Source organism: Budorcas taxicolor, chromosome 9, assembly GCF_023091745.1.
Source record: "Budorcas taxicolor isolate Tak-1 chromosome 9, Takin1.1, whole genome shotgun sequence".
Taxonomy (NCBI): Eukaryota; Metazoa; Chordata; class Mammalia; order Artiodactyla; family Bovidae; genus Budorcas; species Budorcas taxicolor.
Genome location: NC_068918.1, coordinates 88,735,571 through 88,761,401, shown reverse-complemented (window position 1 = coordinate 88,761,401; position 25,831 = coordinate 88,735,571). Strand labels below are relative to the sequence as shown.

General features: G+C 42.4%; 1 protein-coding gene across 2 annotated transcripts in view; it reads left to right on the top strand.

The window, feature by feature from the left end:
- Positions 1-25,831, top strand: part of PRKN (parkin RBR E3 ubiquitin protein ligase) — a 1,201,361-nt gene that overhangs the window by 614,147 nt on the left and 561,383 nt on the right. For both annotated transcript variants that reach the window (XM_052645487.1, XM_052645486.1), the window contains exon 6: positions 14,873-14,988. In XM_052645487.1, coding sequence (XP_052501447.1) covers positions 14,873-14,988 — 116 coding nt within the window. The remainder of the gene's footprint in view (positions 1-14,872; positions 14,989-25,831) is intronic.

The following is a 25,831-nucleotide window of genomic DNA, read 5'->3' as shown; positions in this document are numbered from 1 at the left end:
TTTCCTCTAAGGGCTTCTTGCCCACAGTGGTAGATACAATGGTCATCTGAATTAAATCCACCCATTCTTATTCATTTTATTTCACTGATTTCTAAGATGTTGATGTTTACTCTTTCCATGTCCTGATTGAACACGTCCAATTTACCTTGATTCATGGACCTAATGTTCCAGGTTCCTATGCAATATTGTTCTTCACAGCCACAGACTTCAGTTTCACCACTGAAACTGGATGTAGACTGGTTCATGTCCAAAACTGAGCACCATTTCCACTTTGGCCCAGCCACCTATGTTTTAACATTAAACATTAAAAATCTGTTTAACGTTAAGAGGATGGATACATGTCATTACACGTGTGGGCAAGCCTAATAGAATGTACTATGCCAAGAGTGAACTAATTGTATTGTGGACTGTGGGCTTTGATGATTATGTCATGCAAGTGAAGGTTCATCAGTGTGACGAACGCACACTCCTCTGGGGGGGAGGGCGGATCAATAATAGGAAGGCTACACCCGTGGGGGCTTGGGAGCACAGGAGAAATGTCTGTAAGTTCCATTCAATTTTTCTGTGAACCTAAAACTCTTCTCAGAGAAGGCAGTGGCACCCCACTCCAGTACTCTTGCTTGGAAAATCCCATGGTCGGAGGAGCCTGGTGGGCCACAGTCCATGGGGTTGCTAAGAGTCGGACACCATTGAGCGATTTCAGTTTCACTTTTCACTTTCATGCATTGGAGAAGGAGATGGCGACCCACTCCAGTGTTCTTGCCTGGAGAATCCCAGGGAAGGGGGTGCCTGGTGGGCTGCCGTCTATGGGGTCACACAGAGTCGGACACGACTGAAGCGACTTAGCAGCAGCAGCAGCAAAACTCTTCTAAAAATTTGTCTTCATGAAAAAAAATTTCTCTGTGGAGCATTTATTTCCTAGTTTTACTCATCTTAGATTCCGTGAATTTGCATCAGTTCAGTTCAATCGCTCAGTCATGTCCAACTCTGCAATTCCGTGAATCGCAGCACACCAGGCCTCCCTGTCCATCACCAACTCCCGGAGTTTACTCAAACTCATGTCCATTGAGTTGATGACACCATCCAACCATCTCGTCCTCTGTCGCCCCCTTCTCCTCCCACCTTCAATCTTTCCCAGCATCAGAGTCTTTTCCAGTGAGTCAGCTCTTCACATCAGGTGGCCAAAATATTGGAGTTTCAGCTTCAGCATGAGTCCTTCCAATGAATATTCAGGACTGATTTCCTCTCCTTTAGGATGGACTGGTTGGATCTCCTTGCAGTCCAAGGGACTCTGAAGAGTCTTCTCCAAGACCACAGTTCAACCTAGACAGCATATTAAAAAGCAGAGACATTACTTTGCCAACAAAGTTTCGTCTAGTCAAAGCTATGGTTTTTCCAGTAGTCATGTATAGATTTGAGAGTTGGAATATGAGCAAAGCTGAGCGCCAAAGAATTGATGCTTTTGAACTGTGCTGTTTAATGTGTACAGTTCATAGGTAAATTTACAAATTGTACTTTAGTTTGTTCATCTTCTAATGAGGAAATAAAATAAGTATAGAAAATGCAAGAGACTATTAAAGTATATAAAGCCCTTGCCTTTGCTCAGTTTTGTCTTGAGTGGAGTTTATGGTTGCTTGAGCTGCCTGCAATAAACAAAGCAGGAATAAAAAGAAGCTCCAAATTCTACTTGCCAAGGAAACAAGGGTATTTGAGGGAAAAGAAAAAAAGTTTAGATTCCAAGTCTAAAGTCATGTAAAATGTTTTAAAGCTTGGCTTTTTCTTATTGTTCCATATTTCTCTTTGGTTGTAGCCTAAACCAAGTTATCATTTTGTGAATTATTGCTCCCCGGAAGAATGTTTCTCTTGCAGTTTCTGTGTCTAGGCTGGACACTGTGAAGTGGCAGAGGCTACATTTCTCCACCTCTGGCTGAAGAGGGGAGTGACAGCATCATTCCACCCCCACTGGGTCCAGGGTCTGGGCTGCTTTCCTGAGAAGCCGCACAGGAGATCCAACAGCAGGAGCCGCAGCAGCTCGCGAAGCTCAGAGGAAGGCCCAGGCCGCCAGAAATACAAGAAGCAACCACTTAATTCCCAGGAATACAGAGGGTGTGATCCAGAATTTCCTGGCCATCTCTTTCCGCAGAGCATGTTTCCAGGCCCAAGAGAGTTCTTCCACACTCTTCTTTCTTTCTTTTCAGATAGGCTGGGAGAGCTTATGCTTGTGACCACCCTGACACCTGCTGTGTGCAAGCCCTGGGCTAGGCGTGCATTTGTGCTCACTCAGTCGTGTCCAACTCTTTGAGATCCCATGGATGTAGCCCGCCAGGCTCCTCTGTCTATGGAATTCTCCAGACAAGAATACTGAAGTGGGTTGCCAGTTTCGCTTCCAGGGGATCTTCCGACCCAGGGGACTGAACCTGTATCTCCTGCATCAACAGGCAGATTATTTTTTTTTAAACCAGTGAGCCACCTGGGAAGCCCCCTGGGCCAGGCGCCAGCATGAAGTGCCCTCGGTTCATTTGCCCTGTGGGGAATCCTCTAGACCAGCAGGTGCCTTCACTCCCACAGCGCAAGGGCTCCGAAGGCGCCCAGCACAGAGTACGAGAGAAACGGAAGTCCCCGTGGGAATAGCTCTCGCCCAGCCCTGGGGAGTCAGGAAGGCTGTGAGGGCCAGTGACAAGTGAGTTGAGCCACGAAGGACACGTGGGGGTTTGAAACGAGTGGGAGAAGGAAGGCAGACCAGGAAGCAGGAAATCTTGTGCTCGAGGCCAGAACAAGAGAGAGCACAGCCTTTCAGGCGACAAGACAAAGTCCTCCTGGCAGGATGGGAGGGCAGTGGGGAGGGAAAGCTGCTGAAGCGGTGGGTGTCAGCGTAAGGCTCCTGTGCTTAATCTGGGGGACGTGGAGCCCTGAAGGCATGATTAACTGGTTCTTTTACTGGTTGATTGCAGTTAAGGTTTTTGCCCATTTAGAATCACTTGTGAAATAACTGCCAACTTCAAAAGGTTGTTTAGGAAATGCTCAAACACAATTCATCTAGGGATGGTGAGTCACTGTAAATGTTCAAAATGATGGCCTCACTCCTCGGTTTCTTGCAGATTATTACCATCTAACAGATACGTGTTTATGTACCCTCTATGGAAGGTCGACTCAAGTAATCAAAGTTACAAAGGAAACCTTCTGTTGAGAACAAAATATTTTAACATCTCATTTTATTTATCAGGGAACAGAAGCTGGAAAGCTTTGTTTGAGCATGAAACTAGCAAATGCTGTGACGCCCTTGTGTTCCTTCAAGCTGACATATTATGAGAGCTTATGGAACCTTTAGCTTCTAAAGGAAATGAAGCACAATTAGAATAATGAATATTGTCTTTTATTGTCTGGCTAGGATATAAAATTGAAAGCAAAGACATGTTCAACTACACTGGGCAGATGACATCACATGAGTAACTGCTGATCAATTGTGGTTGGAGGAATCCACATCTCCAAACGTTATTGGAACCATGATGGAAATATAGGGCAAACTAGGACCACACTGGGCTGCCGTCTATGGGGTCTCACAGAGTCGGACACGACTGAAGCGATACAGCAGCAGCAGGACCACATTGGAGCCACTAACTGGTCAATTGACCATCAGACCTGGGGAAAGAAGAGTGACTGTTGTCATGCGTGTAAGTCATTAACCAGATTCACCTGAAGTGGCTTGTCATTCCTGGGAATCAGTTAAATTTAGATGTCAGGAAAAGCTGTGTTCTCTGGCCTTTGGGGCCTCTCACAATATCCTATGGAATAAACACAACTTTGACAGCTGTCCTTAATTTCACGAAAGATTGGAGTCAAGGGTCATTGATAAATGTTAAGAGCAAGACAGTTAAGCACATAGTGACATAGTAACAACCAGAGTCAAAGCATTTGCTCTCGAAATCCTCCACTGATATGTTATCCCAGGCACAATCAGTGGGGTGAAGACTTTCTCCAAGATAACAATGAAGAAAGAAAATTCTTATTTTCCCATCTGAAAGATAATGTGGAAGTCTGACTTGGAAATTCATATACGCTGCTAATTAAAATCAAACACCTGTTTCAAAAAGGTGGTCGTTCAGAATCAGAGATGAGGAAATATCCGTGGTTTCTGTTCTTGGCTGTCACACCTCCTGTGGTTGAAGAATGACGGTGAAGAGTCAGCTCAGCAGCACGTTCCAGGCTCTCAAAGCACTAGCGTGAGTTTGGCCCGTTTGGACCAATGTTTCCGTGCACTGAGAATTACAGATTTCCCATCAGCCCCCTGCTGGCGTCCCAGACCCCAGCGCGTCTGAGTCAGCGGCCCAAGGTCCACACACCTTTTACTCCCAAGCTCGCTCAACTACCATCTCCACCTGGCAAAATCTTAACATTTCAAATCCACTTGAACTGTCCCTTCGAAGCTGAGCCTTCTCATTCTCCCATAAGCTGCTCAGTGTCCTCTCGCCCCTGCTCAGATCAGAGCCCAGGCATCTGGAAGGTATTTACCATGTTGTCATCTGTGCAAATATTTGTTGCTATGTCTCTTTCTCCTTCAGGTTTATGGACTCTTGCAGGGATTTTGTTTACATGTGTATCCTCAGCCCCTCACTGAGGGCTGAGCAAGGAGAAAATACACTTGTTTCTGAATGAGTAAACATTGGGGAGGAATCCCTGGAAGCATGGTTATTTCTCGAGGTGGATGTAAATGAGCTAATTAACTGGGCCGCAGGCGGAGCTGAGTCCGGGATATGAAGGCTGCCATGGCACTGTTTCTCCATCCCATGTCCCTGTTCCCTTCTGAGCGCGGGCTTCATTCTTGGACGCCAGCGTTCTCTGGCTCTGGCTGCAGGTGGGGGAATGTTGTGTTCTTACTGAGAAGCAAGAGATGCTAGTTCATCCTGGGCCAAGGAGGAGAAGGGGGAGGACAGTGTCTGAGTAGCTGCCTGAGGTGGGAATGAGGATTGTTTTTTTCCAGTCTAAACAGACATTTACATGAGCTCATGCACTTGACGCATGTCAGTCGTGACCCCAGACCTTCAGGAATCATTTGAGATGTCTTCTTCAACAACTCCCCCCACCCTTTTTTTTTTTCTTAAAATAATAAATAGTCACTTATGACTGAGTAGTATCACAATTGAATAAACCCTGGTCAAGACACCCTGATGAATCCAGGCATAGAGGGGAGGATAACCATTGTGATTTTGTAGCTTTTGTCTTGAAGTTCAACCTCTTGAAAGTATGTGGCATTAAAATGTTTTAAATTGTTTATGTCTAACATTAAAGGGGACTGTAGGAAGTACACGTGGATTTATTTATGTGTGTATCTCAAATAGACTGGAGTGGTTCCTTTGGAGTGAACTAAAGTTACCATTATGGAAATTCACATGAAGGAGTGTCTAGAACACTGTGTCTAGAACAAGGATCATCCTGCTGAATTAGTAGGAATTTAAGACAATTTTATATTGCCGAATCATAATCACTTTATCTTCTACCCTGGGAAGCCAGAAGTGTTTTAAATTTGGAGAATTTTAGATATCAGAAATATTATGCAATTCTTACATTATAACTCTGAAATGAAAGTGTATACCTTGTCATGTTTTTTTTAAATATTAATTTTGCAGTGAGATACATGAATAGTCACACTAGGTTGGATAAATATAGACTAGAAATAATGTCTTGCCAGTTCATGTCAGGTTTTGCCATAATAAAGTTTAATGCCAAATTTAAAGAAAATTAAAATTTTTTGTTTTAAGAGCAATTGGAATTTTAGAAATTTCATTTTTATTTTATACATTGGACTAGGTATCCGACCTGATTTACACTTCTAACTTGGGTAATAAAAATTTTTAAATACTTTTGGAATATAATAATAGCTGTAGTGAAATTAAAATGGCAGTGCCCTTGGGCCTGATGCAGTGTGTGCTTGTTGAATTCACATTTAAAAAAAAATATTTTTAATTAGAAGAAAATTGCTTTACAATATTGTGTTGGTTTCTGCTGCACCACAACGCAAATCAGTCATAATTTGAGTCAGTTGTAATGAGATGAACCTAGCATGTTATGCGGAGTGAAGTAAGAATGAAAAAACCAAATATAGTATATCAATGCATATATGTGGAGTCTAGAAAAATGATACTCATGAACCTGTTTGCAGAGAAGGAATGGAGACACTGAGTTCACATTTAAGACTTCCTCCCGCTTATGACAGCGTGGCATGCCTCACGTGTGCCTGTGCACACGTGCCTGCTTGTGTATACGCATCTCATCACGCTGCCTTGCCGGAGGCAGAACGCCTCCAGCACGGCTTTGGCAGGGGCTGTGAGTCTGATAGGCAGCGCCTGACCTTCTCAGCAGAGCTCTGTGATGCTTTTGCTTTTTGTGGGAGTCTATTGATTTTCTTTCCTCCTGATAAACTTTACACATCATCTAGAGGTTTTGTTAACACCTTAAATTAAGAGAAAACAAACTTATCATTGAACACGATCCCTCATTAACTTTCAAGATTTTATTGGTTTAATTAAGTGTCACCTAACTTTACCACTGGCACTGTTAAATTAATAAAATCTACAGGTCTTATCCACTCTGAGTGGCAGAGTTATTTTATATCCAAGCCTATATAATTATTTCCTGGGTTTACATAATAAACAGTGAGTCTGAAGGGTCAACATGAAAACCGAGACTCACCATTAAAGGCACAGGCGCCCAGGTCCTGGGCTGACGCCTCTGCCTTTCTCGTGTGGGCCAGCGTGTGGTCATTAGGCTGTGTCTGTCATGTCTTAGCTTAGAGAAAATTAAAGCTATAGTATTAACATCAGTCATGAGGTTTTTAAACGGATAATGAGACTTAAAACTAGCAGTTGCTTCTTACAAAAGAAACTGAAAATCACTCCAGGAGGAGCTGTTGGAGCCAGCAGGCTGAGAAGAGAGAGATCAGGGATAACGTTTGTTTGTTGTTGGCTATGGACGGAACTTCTAGGCCTGTGAGAGACATGTAGGTTAATTCTAAGTGACGCCTTGTCTGTCTAAACTTGGTAACTGTGAGGACCTCTTTGATGCAGATGCTTACTACTAGTTTTCTAAATGAAAATGCCCGTGTCCTCAATTCCTCGTTGTTGAAAATTTGGGAGGTCATCTTTTGACAGGTTTATCTGAGCTTGAACGCAGTGAACAGGCAGAGTAATTATTTATGCACCTTTATTTAGTACACTTTCCAGAGCCGCATCTGAACACATCATTTTTTCTTTTCTGGAAGCTAATTATATGCGTCCGCACTATCGCGAAGGCAGTGTTGAGGACTTCTTGGCCGACTGACTTTGCCTCCTGACGGTGCACCCGCGGCCATCGGTGGTGTTGAGGTCCACCTGCGTTCCCGCCTCTGCTGGCACGTGGGCTGGCCAGGCGAACCCCAGCTCCCAGACCCCTGCTTCCGGCAGACTTCCCCCAAGCACAGCCTGGGGGGAGACAGGCGGGTGGAGAGAGGGCAGAGCTGGGAGGCTTCTCCCTTCGTCTCCGGGAGGCACCGCTCACAGGGGCTGCGCCTCAGTCATCCTCCTCGCCCCCACCAGGCAGCCCAGCCACTGTATCTCCCCGCCTGGCCCCCACTGCCCCATCCTCCCCACCCCAGCAGATTGGAGCACTGCCCTAACGCTGCTAATGTCAGGGAGCTTTCTACCCCAGTTGAGCTCTTTGGGGAGTTTCCACCATGTTTGCAACTAGACCTCAGCTTTAAATTCGGTCTGTTGAAATACCTGGGGTGGGTCCTGCTCCCCTATCTTGACCCTGACCTGAGCACATGGCAGGTTACTGGTTTAGTTACTCGTTCAGTACACAGCGTAGAGCTACTGCAACCTTCTAGTGGAAATCGTGTGTCCCTTTTATCAAGAGAAAGGTCTGTTGCCTTTGGACATACTAACTAAGAAGGAGTTGGAGACTAACAAGGGATTTAACTCTTTGTAATTGTTAAGCAATATCTATTAAAATTGTTAGCTTTAGGAAGTTCGATAAAATTTATTTGAAAGTTCATGAGGGAAGAAGTCAGGTCTCACTGCTGGTTTCTCAGGTTTGTGAAACTGAGGCAAACAGTGCTTCCCAGTGGTTAGTTATAAGCCATTCTTCTAGAAATTGGGAAGATAATTTGGGTTTGGAGTTGAAACTTCGGATTCTGTGCGTTTTTATAAATTGAGTTCTTGGTTTTAACCTAATTCAGATTTGGCTGGTTTATTTATTTGTTTCATTTATTTTTCATTTTCCTGCTTGTCTGTTAGAGACACTGGTAATGTCTTGAGTCAGGTGGCAAACTGGAATGAGAAGGAAGAGGTGGCTTCTAACAGTTGAATTGAACTGTTCATAAGGTCTTTCCCTTGGTGTATCATTGCTTCTTGTGGGTCTCATTCAGTCAGAGGGCTTCGCCTCTAGGATCTGACAGGAAAGGATGGGTGGATACTGATAAAAGGTGAGAACTCAGTGAGAATGGAAGGAAGGGATCAGAGCCTCATCCACATTAAGGGCAGAAAGGTATGTTTCTAAGAACTTAAAGAATATAACTGTTGGATTTTGAATTTTCTATTTTGTGTTATTGAGGTGAAAAGCCCCTTATTAATACTTACAGCATTTAACAGGGTCACATTATAAATCCAAGCACATTTTTTAAAGTTCTTATTCTGGGATTATTTTTGTCATTCTTTAAATATAGTTTACACTGTCTTTTGGGAGGAAAAAAAAAAACAACAACCTGGCCAGCTATTGTCAGATTTTTGTTCCTTCGCTAATTAGGGCTTCCGAGAATTGAGTATATGGATCCAAGTGAGCTAGCCAATAGGAGCTACAGCTCCTGGCTAGGTGGAAGAATCCATTTAATTTAACAGAACTTGCTATGTTTAGCTTTCTTCCTTGTTTTTTTGTAGCTGGTTTATCTGTGAGCTGGCATTTGTGAAAGATGGATAGGTTTGAGATTCTTTATTTACCCACAGTTGTCTGTATGCTCATTTGCTAAGTCATGTCCAACTCTACAACCCCATGGACTGTAGCCCACCTGTCTCCTCTGTCCACGAGATTTCCCAGGCAAGAATATTGGAGGGGGTTGCAATTTCCTCCTCCAGGACACCTTCCAGACCCAGGGATCTAACCCTCATCTCTTTCATCTCCTGCATTGGTGGGCCGATTCTTTACCACTGCGCCACCTGGGAAGTCCTACCCACAGTTAAGGATCATATATTTCCTTCACTAGAATTGACAGATGCCCCCCACCGCTGCCCTGGCCCAATGAACAAGAGTGTTTCTCTGATGCACCCACAGGGGACTGTACCCCGGGCAACGTAGAAGTAACGTGGCTTGGCAAACCCACACCCACTGAAACTGGAGTACAGCCAGCTCAAGCAGCCAAGCTGTGGGGCGTAACTACTATCCACCTGGCCCAGACTGAGCTGTTTTCTGGGTCCCCACAGGGATCAGATGGTGACCAGATCTCACAGTGGCGTCAGTGTCCTGACCACAGTGCATGGACTCTGGCTAGGATGCTTTTCTGACATTGGCATCTTTGATATTTTAATCTGAAAAATCAAGAGAAAAGAAAAATCCCAGAAAAGCAGAATTACTCCAAAAGAATCATGTAGTCATCCTGTGAGATGACAGCCGTACATGAGCAAGCTGAAATACCCAAGGTAGGACTTTTCATCACAGTTCTTGCTTCTGTTTTTTTCTGCTCTTTTCCTTGTGTGTGTTCAATACAGCCTGAAAAAATCAGAAGGATGTTGAAAATGCGAATCCATTGATTGTGTAGGATAGGAAATGACCAGACCGTTCTGCTGATTAGTCTCTGGGAAAGGGGTTATTACTATTGGAAGATACTTCTCCAGGGTCTCTCAAGCTTCTGCATGTCTTGTGAGGGAAGCACTAACTACCTTTTTTTTTAAGACTATCTTTTCAAGGAAATTGTAGAGCAAACGACCTGGAAACTGGTAGTCTAGTCTCTCTCTCTAAAGTAAAATGTGGACCTGCTTGCTCTTCAGTGTGATAAAGACGGCATCTCTCTTCAGAACAAAGGAAAGATCGGCTTACAGATCCTCCTAAAAGATCTCCATGTCCTAGGCTCCGGGTCCCCAGCTATATTGCAGAAACCCAGTATGCGTAGCATGTAGCTTGGCCTGGACACTTCATCTCCTGGGAACTTGGATGCAGAGGAACTGACAGAATCATGACGCCTGTACTTCATTCTGCCGGGGCTCCGACCCAGGAGTCTTGTGTCTCCTTGCCGCATCCATGAGACGGTGGCAGGATTGCCTGTTAGCTGGCAAGCTGGGTGAAATCTTGGCTGCTCCACCGGTTTAGCTACTCTGGCACTGGAGAAGAACCTCCTTCCATAAAAATTGGTGGAGAAGGCACTGAAATTCACTGATACATATTTATATACACAGTTGTTAATCTGTATTTTAATTCTGTCGTGCTATATGAATTTCTGGTATTTTCCAAAATTTGTTACTTATTAAACCATTGGTTTCAAATAGGAAAAGGAGTACGTCAAGGCTGCATATTGTCACCCTGCTCATTTAACTTATATGCAGAGCACATCATGAGAAACGCTGGGCTGGAAGAAGCACAAGCTGGAATCAAGATTGCCGGGAGAAATATCAATAACCTCAGATATGCAGATGACACCACCCTTATGGCAGAAAGTGAAGAGGAACTAACAAGCCTCTTGATAAGAGTGAAAGAGGAGAGTGAAAAAGTTGGCTTAAAGCTCAACATTCAGAAAACGAAGATCATGGCATCTGGTCCCATCACTTCATGGGAAATAGATGGGGAAACAGTGTCAGACTTTATTTTTTGGGGCTCCAAAATCACTGCAGATGGTGATTGCAGCCATGAAATTAAAAGACGCTTACTCCTTGGAAGAAAAGTATGACCAACCTAGATAGTATATTCAAAAGCAGAGACATTACTCTGCCAACAAAAGTCCATCAAGTCAAGGCTATGGTTTTTCCTATGGCCATGTATGAATGTGAGAGTTGGACTGTGAAGAAAGCTGAGCGCTGAAGAATTGATGCTTTTGAACTGTGGTGCTGGAGAAGACTCTTGAGAGTCCCTTGGACTGCAAGGAGATCCAACCAGTCCATTCTAGAGGAGATCAGCCCGGGTTGTTCTTTGGAAGGAATGATGCTGAAGCTGTAACTCCAGTACTTTGGCCACCTGATGGGAAGAGTTGACTCATTGGAAAAGACTCTGATACTGGGAGGAATTGGGGGCAGGAGGAGAAGGGGACGACAGAGGATGAGATGGCTGGATGGCATCACCGACTCGATAGACCTGAGTCTGAGTGAACTCCGGGAGTTGGTGATGGACAGGGAGGCCTGGCGTGCTGCCATTCATGGGGTCGCAGAGTCAGACAAGACTGAACTGAACTGACACTATTGATTGTAAAATTCCTGCCTCCAGTAAAAAGGATTTTGACTTTTATCTGGTGGAGTTTTGTCTAGTGTTAGGGCGGTTTGTGATTTGTTAGCTAAATGTCTACCAGTAGCTTTCTGCAATCTAAGAAAAAATATAAATTCTATCTGTTTATCTCTATGTGAAATACTGCCTCAATAGGCCAGCCAACTCAGCTATTCTGGAGGTATTGCTTTTCGTTATGAGTGAGGATTTTTTTTTCAGGTCTGCAAAAGCAGTCTGTGTATTTCACAAGGATCAGTCATGTCCTCCAGATGTCTTGTTTTGATAGTCAAGTTTGGGCTTAACTCTCTTCCATAATACCCTTGAATTGACCTTTGAAGGATTCATATCATTGGGGAAGCCATGCAGGACCCCGCAGACACGCCTGAACAGGCTCCCACCAGGCGCTCATCCCATCATCACAGCGGCGCTGCTGGCACAGTTGCATCACTGGGGCTGCGGACTGCAGGCCGGGGGGTCAGCTTCTCTGTCACTTGCCCTAGGTGGGGGAGTTCTGTTAACCTATACCACCTGAGATTGATAAGGCACTTATTCTTAAAAACATCCTGGGCTCCCAATTCCTGGCTTGGGCACATTTCTCTGTACAGGGGAACACTCCAGATTTTTGAAGAGTTTAACACATTTTACCTGAGACGTGCCATTATTTTCAGGTGCACTAAGCGAGCTTGTTACAGCCCTCATTTTCTGAAATAGTAAGTAGTTTACTCCCTTTACCTTTAATGCTGCTCTAACTCAGTAGTTCTCAAAAGTGTGGTCCCCAGAGCTGTAGTGACAGCATCACCTGGCAACTCGCTGGAAATGCAGTGTCAGAGCATCTGGGGTGCGTCCCTGCAAAGTCGTTTAACAAGCCTCCCAGATGATTCTGATGTGTGTTGGACTTAGAGACCCACAGGTGTGGCTCTCTGTGTCTGTGGTCAGAGGAGGAGGAGGTCAGTTTGGTTTGCTGTTGTTTAGCTGCAAAGTCATGTTCTACTGTTTGAGACCCCATGCACTGTATGTGACCCCATGCATGTGACCACCAGGCTCCTCTGTCCATGGGATTCTCTAGGCAAGAATACTGGAGTGGGTTGCCGTTTCCTTCTCCAGGGAATTTTCCTGACCCAGAAATTGAACATGCATCTCCGACATTGCAGATGGATTTTTTACCACTGAGCCTCCAGGGGAGCCCTTAGTTTGGTTACAAGTAGGGAACAGACAGTTTAAGAGTGATGTCAAATGTATAAAGAAACATTGGTGACATTCATTAAATAAATCTACTGTTTTTTTTTTTTTAAGAAAATATATCTAATTGCTTGTCCTTTGCCATCCACTGTTAGGATATAAATGTATATAAGACAGCCCATAAATATTTCAGGGTCCACTGCAGATGTGGACAATCTATGCATGCATGTTAAGTCCCTTCAGCTATATCTGACTCTCTGTGACCCTATGGACCATAGCCCAGGCTCCTCTGTCCAGAGGGCTCTCCAGGCAAGAATACTGGAGTTGGTTGCTATGCCCTCCTCCAGGGAATCTTCCTGACCCAGGGATTGAACCTGAGTTTCTTATATCTCCTGCATTGGCAGATGGTGTGTGTGTGTGTGTGTGTGTGTGTGTATTTTTAACCACTAGTGCCATTTGGGAAGCTCAAGGTGAAAGTGTCAGTCTATGCCTGTTGGCAAAATTCAGTTTGATGCATATTTTTATAAATAAAGTTTTATTAGGATACAGATACATCCACTCATTTGCATATGGTCCATGGCTGCTTTTAGACAATAATTCACAGTTGAACAGTGCAGCAAAGACCATATGGCCTGCAAAGCTGAACACCTTTAATATGTGGTGCTTTAATAAAGTTTACTGACACCAGGTCTAATGTTTAAAGCAAAATGCTTTCTATATACAAGTAGTGATACACAAATGGAATTGAGGATTAAATGTACGTGCAAGAGTCCTTTGGTTATCCTCTGTTACATTTGTATGGAATTTTTGTAGTGGCAGAAAATTTAGTTTCATGGTATTATTACCATGGACGGTGTGCGTACTGTTTGACAAGAAGCACAGTATTTACTGGCCCAACATCTTGGTGTGTGGGGTGCGGGGGAAGAGGGGCTATGCAAACAAATAGAAACAGTAGGAAAAATAAGACAAGTGAAGAAGAATGTGACTTGGGAATCCCCTGGCACTCCAGTGGTCAAGACCCTGCAGGCTCACTGTCGATAGCTGGATTCAGCCTCTGGCCTGGGCAGGGGACTAAGAGCCAGTGAACTTTTGTTGTTCAGTTGCCCAGTTTTGTTTGACCGTCTGCGACCCCATGGACTGCAGCACACCAGGCATCCCTTTCCTTCAGCATCTCCCAGACTTTGCCCAAGTTCTAGTCCAGTGCATCAGTGATACCAATCAACCTCTGATGCCCTCTTCTCCTTCTGCCCTCAGCCTTCCCCAGCATCAGGATGCATACAACCAGGGGAAAAAAAAAAAAAAACACCAAGGATGTGACTTACATGAGCCGCTAAGATAAAGGAGTATGTGGCAGGACAGGGCTGAGAAATGAACTGAGATGAAAAGAGGCCTGGGTTTAGAACATTCCCAGCTACCTGACACAGGGCATGGGCAGGTGAGACTCTCAGGGAGCTCTGGGATGCCGGAGTGTGCAGAATGAGGGGCAGACTGTAAGTCAGGCTGGGGAGAGGTACGCTCCGCCCCCCTTACGTCTACAGTTCAGTCGCTCAGTTGTGTCTGACTCTTTGCGACCCCGTGGACTGCAGCATGCCAGGCTTCCCTGTCCTTCACCCACTCCCAGAGCTTGCTCAAATTCACGTCTGTTGAGTCGATGATGCCATCCAACTGTCTCATCCTCTGTCTGCAATCCATGCATGCTTATCAATAGTTGGAGTCCCTATATTTCTTACCTGGCACAATATTCTTGCTTCTCACTGACCAACTGTGAGCGGACCCTGTAGAAAAGCACTGGATCCCCCTTTAGGAAACCTGGGTTGCTTCCTGCTTTCACCTCTGACTGTTTGACTTTGGACCAATCATTTCATGACTCAGGGTCTCCTCTTCCTCGTTGTCGAGATGCTTCCTCATTATCGAGATGTACGGTAGGCTTCCTCCTCCATTGACACTGTGTTCTTCTCCCAGACTCACTTATCATCAAGAGCTGAGCAGGGGGCCCAGAATGCTCCCACAACTCCTTGGTTGAAAAAGAAAAAGGCAGAGAGACTAGCAGATACTTGGAACCTTCTTAAAAAGGGGGCTTGTTGAGTAATTTGCCCCAAGGGCATTAATTTCCCTCAAAAGAGTGGATGTTGTCTTATTTCAGACTCATCTATAATCTGATGATACTCTTCTTCTCCTGAAGAGATTCTTGACTGTGAACATGTTTAGGAGGTACATGGCCGGCCGGATTCCCTGTCTGTGATCATATTTCTCATTCTTTCAGGAATTTTTCTTTAAATGTGGAGCACACCCGACCTCTGACAAGGAAACATCAGTAGCTTTGAACCTGATCACAACAAACAGTCGAGACATCAGCTGCATAACGTGTACGGACATCAGGTAAGAATCGGAAAACTCGGAACAGAAGAGGTCTGCGCCATTGTGTTGCCTTTGCTCTTTTGCCAAAAACCAGTTGACTGCATTTACAGGGTCTGTCTCTGGGCTTTTATTCTGTCCCACTGATCTTTGTTCTTTCGCCAGCACGGTACTGACTTAATTAATGTAGCTTCATCATGAAGTCGAAGTCAGGTAATGTCAGTCCCCCAGCTTTGGTTTTTATTTCAATACTGTTTTGACTATTTTGGGTCATTTCATCTCCATCTAAACTTTAAAATCAGTTTGTTGATGTCCATGAAAGAATATCGGGCTTTTGACTGAAACTGCACTGCATGTGTGCATCGATTTGTGAAGAACCCGCATCTTGATAATGTTGAATTTTCATATCCACAAACATGGGATACCTCCATTTATTTAGTTCCTCTTTGCTTTCATTTATCAGAGTTTTGTAGCTTTCCTCATGTAAGTCTTATTTTATATTTTGTTAGATTTTATTCCTGAGTACTTCAGTTTCCAACTGCTAATGTAAATGGCATTGTGTTTTTACTTCAAATTGCACATATTCGTTGTTGCTATGTAGGATGGAAATTGACTTTTGCATGTTAACCTTGGACCTTGCAACCTTGCTGTAAGTGCTTATTATTTCTAGGGGTTTTTTTGGATTGATTCGCTTGGATTTTCTGCCTAGATTATCTTGTCGTTTGTGAGCAAAGAGTTTTGTCTTCTTTCCCAATTTGTTCATCTTATGCCCTTTCCTTGCCTTGTTGCCTTATTTAGTCAGTACTTGCAGTACGACATTGAAAGGAATAGTAAGAGAGCACGTCCTTATCTTGTACCTCATGTTAGTGGGAAAGGTCAAGTTTCTTGCCATTAGATATGACATCAGTGACAGAAATTTTGTTCATGGAATTTTCAAGTTGAGGAAGTCCTCTTCTGATCCTCATTTACTGACGGTTTTTATCGTGAACATGTTTGAGACTTTGTCAGATTTTTTTTTTCTGCATCTATTGGTATCATCATGTGATTTCTCTTTTTTAGTCTGTTGATGTAATGGATTACATTAATTCATTTTTCAGTGTTGAATCTACCTTATAAACCTAGGATAAATCCCACTTGGTCATTGTGTATGATACTTTTTTATACATTTTTGGATTCAATTTGGTATATTTTGTCAAGGATTTTAGCTTTTGTGTTCATGAGAGATATTGATCTGTAGTTTTCGTGAATTGTCTTTGTCTGGTGTTGGTATTAAGGTAATGCTGGCCTCCTCGAATGAATTAGGAAGCATTTATCCTGCTTCTATCCTCTGAAATAGATTGTAGAGAATTGGTAGCAAAATAATAATTTTATTTATTTTTGTGCTTATAAACATGTACTTTTGTATAAAAAGAGAGTGACATCTTTCTTCTACCTTCTTAATGATAATCCCCATTTAAAAAAATGATAATCCCCATTACAAAAAAAATCTCTGCAAGTGTATAATAACTTATTTTCAAGGAGCTCCAATGTCACTAAGCTAACTTTTGACCTTAGCAATATAACAATCTATTAAGTCTTCAGGTTCCTTATAAAATCCAGGAATCAAAGTAGCTAATCTATAAGGCTCTGACTGGTTCTGAAGAACTGCCAAAGGTAGGAATAATCCTTGTTCACAGCTTATAAATCGATAGTAGTATTTGAAAAAGTGCTTGTTTTTGGTCCTGTCTTCTGCCAAATGCAGAAATAAAAAATGAGATTTTCAATGATACTGCTTTCCAGATGACACATATGTGGCTATGAAATGTAGAAAAATGTATAAGGTAAATGTGTTATTCATTTCCCGATGTTAGGCTTAAGTTTTAATTCAAGTACCTCATATGTATCTTTTGAGTTTATAAAATAGTGTATGTAGAATATTTTCCTCTCTCTTAAAGAACAGAGTGAACTATTCACGGGTTAAAACATCCTGAGGTTTCCTGTGAACTAGCATGTTCCCATCTGCTGTCCAGCTTTGCAGTGACCTGTACTTATTGAGAATAGTGTTTTGATCTTCCTCCACTCAAGGCTATCAGTTTTATCAGTCTTAGGTTTAGGAGTTAAAAATAGAGAATTGAACAAAAGTCAAAGACTTAAGCCAAGAACAGAAATTATAGCACTTGAAAGTAGAACAGCTCTATTGTTAAGTATCCCCTGTAGCAATTACATCAAAATGGTTCAACACATTTCTGGATGCCTCAACTGGACTCAGAAATAACAATATTCAGCCAAATAAAAATGAAACTGGCAATGCCAAAGTGAGACATTTATTCCTTCCCAAACCAGTATGTGTATCTTGGTGTTGCAGGAAGGGAGACCCCTTCTAGGGCCCGAAACCGGGCTCTTGACTAACACTTGGAAATGAATTGTCCGAGAAAACACATGTCCTGAGAAAGCAAGAGATTTTATTGGGAAAGGGTGCCCGGATGGAGAGCAGGAGGGTAAGGGAACCCAGGAGATCAGCTCTGCCACATGGCTTGCAGGCTCGGGTTTTACGGTGATGGGATTAGTTTCCAGGTTGTCTTTAGCCAATCATTCTGACTCAGAGTCCTTCCTGGTGGTGCACGCCTTTTTCAGCCAAGATGGATGCCAGAGAGCAGGATTCTGGGAGGTGGTGGGACATGTGGTGTCTCCTTTTGACCTTTCCCAAACTCTTTGGGTTGGTGGAGGCTTATTTGTTCCCTGTTCCTTTCCAGGACCTTCTGTCGTAAACCAGCTCAGGCAGATGGTGATTATGGTGCCTGGCCAGGGTGGGCGGTTTCAGTCAGTGCGCTTCCTCTAACACTGGGGCTTACTGTGATATCCGGGGCCCCCCGAGGAATGCACTATTTCTGCACCTTGAATCTTTACATTATAAAAGGAGTCTTCTTAAATTTTAAAAATATAAAATTTGAAAACATACAAAATAGAAAAAAATTATTACCATGAAATCTTTCGGCAAAAAGAAAAAAAAAAAATTTCACCTCCCGGTTGCCCTTTCTTTGCTTCTTCTAAGGTCCCCTGCTGCGTTCCTGTACTTCTTTTCACCTTTATTCATTAGTCCTTAGTTTCCAAAGCTGAAGACAAATCAAAAAAGAACCACATTCACAGTCAAAATTTAACCTTCCAGAAACATGTTCTAAAGTCCAGTTCCCAGTAGGCCATTAAATCTAAGAAGCACTGCTACCTGGTAATTTTCCTCAACTCTTCCCATAATGATTTATGTTTTTGATGCTATTGTTGTTTGATATAATCTTTTTCTTTTTTTTACAGTTTTCTTGCTCTCAAATTTGTCCTATGGTTCATGTAGCCTATTGAAGCAATACCTTGGATTGCGCACTTAAAAGATTTACTTGGGCTTGGAGATCAGTAAAAGTTTATCTGAAAGTCTTTTTATACTTGTTCTTGGTGTTTCTGGGGGAGAGTGATTTGACTGTCATTTGACAGTGTTTTGGTATGAATTCATTGATTCATTTAACAGAGATGAGAAATTGGTATCTTGGTTACGGTCCCTTTGAATGCATATCTTGTCTAATCTCTTGTCAATTTACATTTTAATTTTGGTAACACTTGGCATTTCTTTTATGATTTAGAATTAATGTAGAAGTTCCTTTTATGTTGCTGTGGGCTAAGTATTAGTTGCTCCTTGCAACCCCATGGACTGCAGCACAGCAGGCTGGTCTGTCCATGGGGATTATCCAGGCAAGAGTCCTGGAGTGGGTTGCCATGCCTTCCTCCACGGGATCTTCCCAACCCAGGGACTGAACCCAGATCTCCCACATTGCAGGCAGATTCTTTACCATCTGAGGCACCAAGGACTATATTCCATCAGTTTCCCTCTTTCTTGACTTTTTGGGGTCAGACAGGAACTTACGATTTGGGACAGTCATCAGGCTCTGAAGAGCAGTGTAAGAGACCACAGACTAAAATCACATGGAATTTTACTGAAATCTTTAACATGGTCTTTTTCAGTAAGCGGTTTTTGTCTCTGGAATGGAAAAATCCTTGACATTATGTGTGTGTAGTGTGTGTGTGTGAGAGAGAGAGAGAGAGATAACAGCAGTGATCTTCTCTGACCTTGCAGACCTATATATTTCTCCTATTTGACCCAAATAGTATATATACTCATAGGTAAGGTAACATGCCAGGAACAAGAATTCTTTCCTTTAAGTGTGGGAGTATCTTGGCGTGTTCACTTTACATAGCATTCTAGAGAAAGGTGAGTCAGAATACCAAATTGATATTACAATAAGCAGGCGCACATTCTACAGTAGAGTGGAATATCTTAGAACTTTTTAAGATGAAAGAGAAAACTTCAAAGATGTGTCTTGAGCTCCAGACAGGCTACCTCACGCTGTGCCCAGAGCCCGTGGGAGTAAGATCTCTCTACATTAGGGATGAGTCACTCTTGGCTGAAAAAAGTGTGCACACCTCAGTCTGATCCAGTCTTGAGGGAGAATTAATCTGTCTACTCTGCACCCTTTCAGAGAGGAGACTCTTTTGTGTGGGTATAACCTTCCATAAAGGTAATTTCATTGCCTCCTTTGAAATTCAAACATGGTGCTTAATGAACTGTAACTCTACTTAAATTAATTTCAAATTATTTGAACGTCTATCTTTCTTACATATGAAGAAGTTGAGGTTAAGACGTTTTAAAAACTGCATGTACTCTTACCACAAGGAGCTGGTTGTAGCAGCCTACCCACCAAGACCTGTGCGGGCTACGTGTTTTCCTCTCATCAAACCTTACCTTCTTCATGTATGCAGTTCTCACTGGACACTAAAAGGCAAGCTACCTAGTGAAAATGGAAAGTAGGTTTACATGTGAAAAGGGAGCTACTGGCAATAAAGTGAGATCCAAAGACAGTTTAAAAACCAACTCTTTAAAGAGTTGAAGAAAACAGCCATATACTTGTCTGTCTGCTTTAAGTTCTAGGCTGCGTGAAGGATCAGTCCAAGCTTGACCAATGTGCAGATGTGACCAGAACCACAATGTCCTACATAAGTCTTTGCGTTCCCTAGGTTTACATAAATATTTGCTTTAATTCATTAAAGTAAATCCATTTTATGCATTGCGACAGACAGAAAACAAGTTCTTTTTATATGGAACATCTACTTTTAAAAATCCCGTCTGCATCTAATGGAATTTTCCAAAACTAAATTAGATAAGATAAGTTAATCAAAAATCAATAGAGAGTTTTAAAGCACTATTAGATATAAGGGAGAAAGTAAAATTTCAAAGTCCTACTCATAGGAGAGCGATTACTCAGCCATACTGTTTGGGGTCAGTTACGTATAAAAACAGAAGAAGTATTTTATCAACACTAAGGCTTTGAAATGTGAGCCATGTCAGTTTTAATGTCAGTCAGTGACCTTCATTTCTCCCGCAGTGAACCCTGTAGATTTCAGATGCAAGCGGCTGCATCAGCGGGGTTTCCTGGAAACGTTACAGGTGCTTGGGCATGAAATTCATAAGCCTCACCTTTTCATTTACCTGTCACTGCGGGCGCACAGCAGCCCCCGCTGGCGCTAGTAGGACAATATTGCAAATCCTCCTGGACCAATTTTGTACCCGTTAAGGTCAACCTTGCATGTTGTAACCGTCTGGATTTTAAGCGGTTCATTTTCTGGTGGTGGATGTTAAGAAGCGGCCGTATTCCCACAGCATCCAAGTGCCCTCACTAGGACTTTGGAGACAGCCGAGCCTTTTTTTTAAGGTCCACCTTTCTTAGAAATAAATGCCCACAGAGTCTTTACAGAGCTAATTTTGGTTAGAAAAATATTGTGACTTCTGCATTTGTTTTTAATTGCAACTTTATCCTCATAATTAGCAATTGATTATAAACTCGGTGAGGGAAAGAAATCATGTCTATTGTAAGTAGCATCTATATTCTGGGATATGTTTTAGTGGTAAACAGTGGTACAATCTACCTCACGCTCTACAAGCATCATGCTTCCCATGATGCTTAGAATTAGTATTTTCACTGTTCCCCTGGAAAAGGAAATAGCAACCCACTCCAGTATTCTTGGAGAAATCCCATGGTCAGAGGAGCCTGGTGGGCTACAGTCCATGGGGTCTCAAAGAGTTGGACGTGGCTTAGCGACATAAACAATAACAATTTGCAGATTTGTCCTTGGTGGCTTCACAGGTTGTACTTGCAGCCAAACAAGCAAGAGTCTCAATAACCTGGAGTTCAGACAAGTTATTTAGTGGAGGAAGTCATGGTGTGTTGATTCTGTCTCTTGGTAATGTGATCAGTTCTACATCAAAGAAAACATGGCCTCCAATCCTGTATCTCAGGTGCACTGGAGTGGGATTTCAGGGGTTTTTAGGTCTACCTGTGGATTTTCACAACACTGAGGGCCACTTCACGTGCAATCCTGATAGTGCTGGCACCATTGCACCTACCCATCGATGTGCAGAAGTGTGCACACAGATGCCAGCATCCTGTAATATCAATATCACTGGCAAAGCGGTTTTATTCTGGCATCTATAATCTTTAGCACCTCCTCTCTTAAAGAGAGATCTTAAAAACCCATCAAGCTGTTCATTCCACAGATATTCATTGAGCCCGTCTGTGACTCAGGGAACTGCTTCAGGCTGAGAAAAGCATGTTTTTAAGGGGGGAAGGGAGAGCAGATGCCAGCAACACAGGCTTGCAGTTGAAAGGTGTGGTGGAGGTGGGTGCGTTGAGGTGAGGCAGGAACTTGACCCTGCATCCTTAGTGTCACTACAGTGAAACAGGGGCCTGAACTTATTTCTTTAGACCAAGATTTCCTACTCACTTTTTCACTTGACCAAGACAGCATCTTAAAAATGCATGATATAATTTGTATGCATGTAGGTAGGGCGTGCACCAATTAACCCATTCCCTGTTGTCTAACACCCAGCCAGCTAAAGCCTGACACTGCCTGCTCAGCTGAGGTGCTTCCACCTTGCATGTCACCCTGGAAAGGACCTTGACCCTTGACCCCGAAGCCAAAGTCCGACACCTGGTGTTGTCCTTGCTGGTCTCCATCTGGCTCCATCTGGTTTCTCCTCCTGAGACATTTTGTTAAAATATGTTTGAATTTTTTTTTAACTGAAAAAAAAATACAGTAGCCTGCAAGTTGTAGTGTGAGTGAAACATTTAAAATCGTTAACACCTCCAATGGATGTTTCTCTACAGATCATAATTTGTAACTGAGAAAACTTACCTCTGCTTGTAGCAAGCTCCAAGAAAATTTGACAAAGTAATCTCAATTCTGACATTTTAATTAAAATGGGCAAGTATTCCTGACAGAATATTATCTTAAGTACTGTTTTTTGCTTCACTCAGAGAACTTTTCTTTGACAAGCATTTTTACAGACCAGAGCTTGCCAAATATTTTTATTTGTACATATTTTGAAAGTTCTACCACACTGCAGCAGAATCAGTTTTCTCAATTCCACTTCTTTGTGATATCAATATAAAAATCACTAATTAAAAATAGGAGTTGCCCTGACTCTTCCCACCAATAGAAATATTCCAATAATTTAGTTACAGATGTCAGAATGGAAATCCAGTATATAATTTGATTTCTCAAATCGGTCCCCCACCCCACTTTTATAGGGATTAGTTTCAATGTCTTCTTGCAAACGTTTTTCAGTGATTTATACTTACTTAGCACTTCAAAAACTGAACATTTAGGATACTCATTAGTTCAATCCTTTGATTAAATATTGCTGACTGATTTTGGACAAAATGCAAAGAAATTTGGAAGACTCTTGTAAAGGAATTACTGCTCAGGTAGTACGGGAGAGGAAAAGAAAGTTTCCCTCTCCTCTCCTAGGTTTTCCATCTAGGTTTCTGGCAAAAGACAGAATAACAAGGAAGAAATGAAAAAGGAATTTATTAACACATGCAACACACAGACCATGGGAGTGTGTAGAGATGAGTAGCTCAGACAGATGGTTAGAACTTGGGCTTCTGTGGCCTCTGAACCAGAGAACAATAAATTTGTCAATCAGTGACAAGATGAAGGAAAAGGACATTGAACTTTTGGGGCAGCAGATTGTGGAAAATCACATATAGTGTGAAACTAATGAATGATAAGGATTAGTTGGTAAAGTTTGATGTTTAGATTCCTCTGAAATGGCATCCCACTTCAGTATTCTTGCCCCGGAAATCCCATGGACAGAGGAGCCTGCCGGACTACAGTCTGTGAGGTCACAAAGAGTTGGACACGACCCTCTTGGCTGGTACCTCTGTAGATTAACTTCTGTCCTTCTCGATAAGGAGTGGTGGGCCGGGGGGCTACCTTTACGAATGTATGTCCTGCTAAGGTGAATAAGGGAGAGCAGAGAGTTTTTCTTAATGTCTGTTCCCTCTCAGTTGGCTCCCGCTCAAAATAACACCTGTGCCAAAGTGGCATATTTGGGGTTGGCATATTCTGCCACCTTTCAGTAGACACTAGGCTTGATTTATAAAGTAGCTTTTTCAAGGCTGAAACTTTACTAAACGTTTGACTGATAATGGGCTGCAGACAGACCACAGAGAGGCTTTTGTATCCAGTGTCAGTTTTGACACTCTTTTGTGGTTCAGTTACTGTAAATTTTGACAACCACAGCTTCTGGGTTGATTTGTAGAATATCACAGCTTGTCTGAACAGAGTTATGAGTTAAATGCATCGCATGATTACTTTCAAGCATGCTCCACAGATTTCTAATTTTAGTAAGGATGTTGTTCTTAACCATAATGGTGTATTTCACTGAAATATATCAATATATTTATATTGTCACTGTGAAAAACAAAGAATATATTCAACACGGAACTTTTAAACTGAATTTGCACTAGAATTCACAGTAAATTCAGATATTTCACTATCAAGAGAATAAACTTCCAAATGCTTTACTTTGAGTCAATGAATTAAACGAAAAGAAAAACTGAACAATTCCTAGATTTAAGAGGTTTTCCATTTTTATTATATTGGATTAGCCAAAAAGTTGGTTCAGGTTTTTCTATAACATCATGTGGAAAAGCCTGAACAAACTTTTTGTCCATTCCAGTACAATGGCTTTGACAGAACACTATTCAGTTTAACTCCATATGAAGTTCTTCTGCTAAGCAAGCTGACACTGACAGCTATCACTTAACTTTTGGTACATGCACAAGAAAACCCGGAATCAAAACTGAGTAAATTAATTCAGAACAGTCATTTGATCTAAATGAAAAGCCACACTTCGCTGGCTTTCACATAAATGTACCTTCTGAGCTGCATGTGTGAAATTGAATTCTTTGTGCTTAGTGTTTTTATAATAACTGCAGACTTTATCGTAGACGCTGATGCTTCTTCATCGGGTTTGTGTCTCCAGTCTATGTCTGGTCAGTGATATTTTAAAAACCCCTCTGGTGGATAGAAACTGTTACCAATACTGTGAAACTTCTGTAGTCATGATGAACTTTCTTGAGAAATATAAATTCTATACTGCAATGCTGTGATTTATAATAAGAAATTTCTATTTGTTTTCTGCCCCCCTTCAGAGCGCCTAAAACCTTTGAAATTGCTTAAGTGCTGAGAGCAACGATCGTGCCTTTCTCTGTTAAGGAAGGTAGTTTGGGATGTACGTGAGGATGGAGATTGTTTTCCAGGGGAGCCAGTCTTTGTGATTAGAGGGTGGGAAATTTCAGTTTCACCCCTAGATCTCTGGAGAGGGGAATTTGGCTGGAAATGGAGCTCAGACTCCAATAACTTATGATTTAATCAATGGTACCTATACAGTGAAGCCTCCATCAAGACCCCAGAGAATGGGGTTCAGAGGCCTTGCATGCTGGTGAGCATGTTGAGGTTTGGGGAGAGTTATGCTCAACCAACATGGAGTTTCCCACATGTCTTGCCTTTACAGCTCTTCTGCCTGCCTGCTCCGAGTGGTATCCTTTCACAATAATCCAGTTATTTAGCAAGGAAAATATTTCTCTGAGTTCCACGAGCCATTGTAGCAAACGATTGAAACCCAAGGAGAGGGACATGGAAGCGACGATCTATAGCAGTGGGTCAGAATCCCCCACCGCTATAGGTGACAACCTGGGCTTGCGTCTGAAGGTGGCATGGGGTTTTGTAGGACTGAACACTTAACCTGTGGAATCTGATGCTATCCCTGGCACATGGTGTCAAAGATGAGCTGTAGGTTACTCAGCTGGTACCAGATCATCGCGTGGTGCTGGGGAACGGCCCTGCTTATTGACATTAGTATTAGACTCTTACGGACTTAACATGTACTTCTGAATTTAATATATTACTGTTGGAAGCATTTATTCCAAAACCATAAAATAACTGATACCAACAATCACAGTAAATAATCTGGATTTGTAATCAATAAGTGACAAAAAGCCTTGTAGTAGAAGTCTCTTGACTGCTTTTATGAGGTCTCTATCCTGCCCATCTTTCATCTGTACATACTTCATGTCTAGTGAATCTGTAATTTCCTACAGTTTTCATTGATCCCACCAACTGTTGGCCTGCTGGCTTCATGCATCTCTCAGACTCCAAACCATTCCCAGCGCAGGTGGCCATGTGTACTTCACACATGTACATGTGAAGAGACAAAGGCAGAGAATACAGAAGTAAGTGTATGCCAACCACTCTCCTCGTTTTGTTGGTGTTGTTTTTAAGTCTCTTAACGCATGTCCGACGCTTTTGACCCCGTGGATTGCAGTACACCAAGCTCCCCAAGCTCACAAGATCATAGATGATTATTTATATAAAAAGATCGCTTTTTAAAAATATAAGTTTACTTAAATAACGAAAATGTATCTTAAAAGTTTAGGAAATAAATTTCAAAATTTAGTTTCATATTCAAAACTCCATTTGGTTTAAGAAGCATGAGAAGAGA